Genomic DNA, 4,075 nt, shown 5'->3' on the forward strand with positions numbered 1-4,075 from the left:
CTCCCCCCGCTCCCGCCCCTACCGCTTGCCTGTCGCCACTCGTCACTCGTGAATCCGCCAGCAGTTGAGTGAGGAGGAGTTTGACCTTGATCTGCCTCGTGGAAACTTGCATCGCGGTAGTTGTGTATTTTTATTACAAATGTAATTGTGCCTATTTGTTTATACTTACTTTTGCCGTCGTTAAAGTAGTATACAACACTTGGACCAGCTTTCTTTCAAAAGGGTAAGTCATTGAAGATTGAGAGAGGAGTTAGGCCACCTAACCTTACCCCTAGCCAAGCAGTGTCTTGGGCTCACGTTGCATCATTGCTTTAAGTACCCATCGCAATACAGTTCTGAATGAAATGAATACTTTTGTTTATCATTTATCTAATCAGTTCTGATGTCAATGCACTTTCCATTGCATTTTGATTTTAGGATATACTAGACTCAGATATTTTGACGACTCATGTGCAGTACTGTCAGTGTGAGTGTGAAACGGAGTTGACAATGGTGGGATAATGAGTCAGGAGTCGTATTAATCATATGATAAATTAATTAATTTTACTACTGTTCAAATCAGACTTGTGAAAATACGCAGGAAGGTTACTTCAGGAAGGCGGGGTGTATACAGTGCATATATTCACAATGACCACATGGGCACTATGATCCGATAACTTTTTAAACCTTGATTTCACACATGTAGTTAATCTGTTCTTACAGTTTAGTGGTTGTGTGGCACATCATTTAAGCGTGTTTTAAATGGTCACCCCCAAAGTTTCCGCACTATTTCTTCCACTAATACGATAGTATGGAGCGAATTAAAAGACTGGAATCATTGGACTAGTAATGGCTAATAGGCCTCCCTTGGGTTAGCAGTTGTTGCGCAAACTAAAGTGTGGTGCACACTCTCATTAATGTGCAAACCACCTGAGGCTGGACCTGTCCTGGTCTGGCGAGGCCTCTGACTCTTAAACCAGGGTGACACCGCGCAGCCCTGACTCTGTCCAGGTGCGCTGCTACCTGGGCGAGTGCCGGTGGCGCGGGCTGTGGAGCCGGCAGCGCGCCCACCTGGTGGCCGAGCACGCCGCCGAGGCCGTGGCCGCGCACTGGTACCGGCTCGTGGAGGTGCTGGGCCGCGGGCGCGCGCCCCCGCCCCCCGGCCTTGGCCGCACCTTCGCCTCCAGCCGTTGCTGCGAGGTGGTGCTGCTCGCCGGGCCGGCCGCGGCCGAGGCCAGCATCTTCCTCGTGCACGCCCTGGAGCTGCCCGGCGGCGCCCGCTACACGGTGCAGGGCCTCGGCCCCGGCCCCTGCTGCCGCTACCGGCTGCGCTTCACCTGCGAAGAGCAGGTGCGGGCCCCAGCGCAAGTAACTAGGCACGCTCTGCCACTTCCGCTTTCTTGAGCTGGAGGCGCACACCAGCCCTTAGACACTCCCTGCCACTTCCGGTTCCTTGCCTATGAGCTGGAGGCGCGCATCCGGTCTTAACTAGACATTCCCTGCCACTTCCGGTTTCTTACCTATGAGCTTGAGGCGCGCACCCACCCTTAACTAGACACCCCCTTTCACTTCCGGTCCCTGTCACTTCCGGTCCCTGCCCAGGAGCTGGAGGCGCGCGGGCGGACGCTGCGGCCGGACGAGGACGCGGACCTGGAGCTGCGCAGCGGCCGCTGTTTCCGGCTCGACCGCGACATGTTCGGCTGCAGCAGCTGCGCCGCCGGCCACCGCACCGCGCTCTACCTCGAGAAGGCCGCCGCGCTCGCCTCGGGGGAGGGCGCCTGCGCGTGACGCGAACCCCCGAGGACCGCGACGACGACGACTACGAGCTCAATACGACCCTACACGACCCCTCCCCGAGCCCTGTACTGTCTCTCTCACGCAACATCGCAATCGAAATTGGCATTGCGTCCGTCGCTCTGTTGAAGCTCATGCCGCCCCGCCCCGCCCCGCCCCGTCGAACCACGCCAAAGTCCCCCGCGTGTACTTGTCGACGCGGGCGTGGTGGGGTGGGGTGCGCGGTCGACACGGCCCGTCGGTACACACACGGTACACGGTTGACTCGACCGCCACATCGGCCTATATGTGCACACTACAAGGTCACCCCCCCCTCTCCCCTATCTGGACGAGGTCGAGGATGGGGTCGCGGCCGTCCGTGCCGCCGTACGGACAGCATTTCATTAAGAAGTCACTTGTCCAGTTTTTTTACGTCAATTTGAATTTAGCGCGCGCTCGTGCTCGGAGCAGAGCAGCAGCAGCTCAACTCAACTCACCTCACCTCACCACCTCGGGCGAGCTGGAATCATCATCCCCTGGAACTGGGTCGGGTCGAGTGTGTGTCTGTCGGCGCGAGGGCCGCGGGGGAGGCGCACACGCAGACAGACACATCGACGAATATCGCGCCAATTGATGATTTGAAATGCGCCCAGCAGCGGGCTCACACCCTGATATCTTGTTGTTGTTGTAGTCCCTTTGCCCTCCTTGCCCCCACCCCCCGACCTTTCGCCCTCGCCAACCTCACCCCTCTCCTCTCGCCCTGTTTCCGCCGCCGGCACCGCCGCCTCGTCCGTTTCCGCTTCCTGCCTCGCCTCTCTCGCGCCCTTCCTACGAGCACCTGGTGCACTACCATCACCACCGCCTACCCACCCCTTTTTCCCTAATCCTCGACTCATCTCGACTAGCAGTGCGCTCAACCTTTCCTATGCGTCTTCCCCCCCCCCTCCCTCGCCCTCTTTCCCCTTAGCCCTTCCCTTACGGCTGGGGCTCTTTGCTTTTAGCCCCCCAAGCGTCCGGGTAATTTATGGACGGTCCCTTTAAATATTTATGATGGCGATGTCCCCCCGCCCACTCCCCCTCTCCCGCCCGGGCTCGGGGGTGCAGAGCATCGCCCCGACCGACGTGTATAGTGGCATTCCGGGACCGGGGCGTCGTGAAGGGTGCGCCGCCCTCCACCCTTAGACCGTCCCACGCTTGCAAATTTTTTTGAGCACACTGGATTACTGGGCAGATTTGGATTCTTTGTCGAAAACTAAGGTTGACGTGTCTGAGGGTTTTCGAATTTCCGATAAATTGGTGGGTGCTCAACGCCCTTGAAGTTTTGACACTTTTTTTCCCCACTTAAAGTACTCTAAAGTCGCTCTAAATCGTCCCAGATGAACGGGAGACGTATCGTTGGATTCGTTGGACCCTACTGTACCTGAAACCACCGCGCCCGAGCCCCTGGGGTTGATTGCCTACCTTCCGGGGGCCCAGAAATGGTCCAGTGTACCCAAAATAAGCTGTTTTCCAGGGTTTGCCGGGCTCCAGAATCAGCTGAGAGCGCCTCCGGAAGCCTTTTCTGGTCGGGATGTGTTGGTAGAGTATACGCCTACGCTGGGGAACGGCGGCTGGCTTATTTAGAGGGGCTGCCTATCTCTCATGTGCAGATAATGCAATTCGAAACGGACTAAACAGTGAAAATGACGTCAAAACCACCGAAATCGCGCTATATACAGCTGTGTCCACGCTAGGTTCCATTGAACCCAGAAACACCACACAGTGCTAAAAACCAGGTTGCTAGTGAATACAGCGCGATTTCGGTGGTTTTGACGTCATTTTTACTGTTTAGTCCGTTTCGAATCGCATTATTTGCCCATGAGAGATAGGCAGCCCCTCTAAATAAGCCAGCCGCCGTTCCCCAGCGTAGGCGTACACTCTACCAACACATCCCGACCAGAAAAGGCTTCCGGAGGTGCTCTCAGCTGATTCTGGAGCCCGGCAAACCCCGGAAAACAGCTTATTTTGGGTACACTGGACCATTTTCGGGCCCCGGGGAGGTAGGCAATCGACCCCAGGGGCTCGGGCGCGGTGGTTTCATGTACAGTAGGGTCCAACGAATCCAACGATACCTCACCCGTTCATCTGGGACGATTTGGAGCGACTTTAGAGTACTTTAAGTGGGGAAAAAAGGTGTCAAAACTTCAAGGGCGTTGAGCACCCACCAATTTATCGAAAATTCGAAAACCCTCCGACACGTCAACCTTAGTTTTCGACAAAGAATCCAAATCTGCCCAGTAATCCAGTGTGCTCAAAAAAATTTGCAAGCGTGGGACGGTCTACT

General features: G+C 56.0%; 2 protein-coding genes across 3 annotated transcripts in view; both read left to right on the forward strand.

The window, feature by feature from the left end:
* LOC113212325 (uncharacterized) overlaps positions 1–1,842 on the forward strand; it is a 14,263-nt gene extending 12,421 nt beyond the window's left edge. Inside the window, exons 8-9 of the mRNA XM_052265229.1 lie at positions 991–1,329; positions 1,582–1,842. Coding sequence (XP_052121189.1) covers positions 991–1,329; positions 1,582–1,767 — 525 coding nt within the window. The 3' untranslated portion in view covers positions 1,768–1,842. The remainder of the gene's footprint in view (positions 1–990; positions 1,330–1,581) is intronic.
* LOC113213926 (scavenger receptor class B member 1) overlaps positions 1–4,075 on the forward strand; it is a 205,062-nt gene that overhangs the window by 846 nt on the left and 200,141 nt on the right. The window contains exon 1 of one of the 2 annotated variants that reach the window (XM_052265248.1): positions 24–223. The exons of the other annotated variant lie outside the window; for it this stretch is intronic. The gene's annotated coding sequence lies outside the window, so the exon portion shown is untranslated. Of the gene's footprint in view, positions 1–23; positions 224–4,075 lie in introns of those variants that run through there. 2 annotated transcript variants of the gene reach the window in all.

The sequence above is a fragment of the Frankliniella occidentalis genome, unplaced genomic scaffold (genome assembly GCF_000697945.3).
Source record: "Frankliniella occidentalis isolate FOCC.00 unplaced genomic scaffold, Focc_3.1 Scaffold25, whole genome shotgun sequence".
In the NCBI taxonomy this organism is placed as follows: Eukaryota; Metazoa; Arthropoda; class Insecta; order Thysanoptera; family Thripidae; genus Frankliniella; species Frankliniella occidentalis.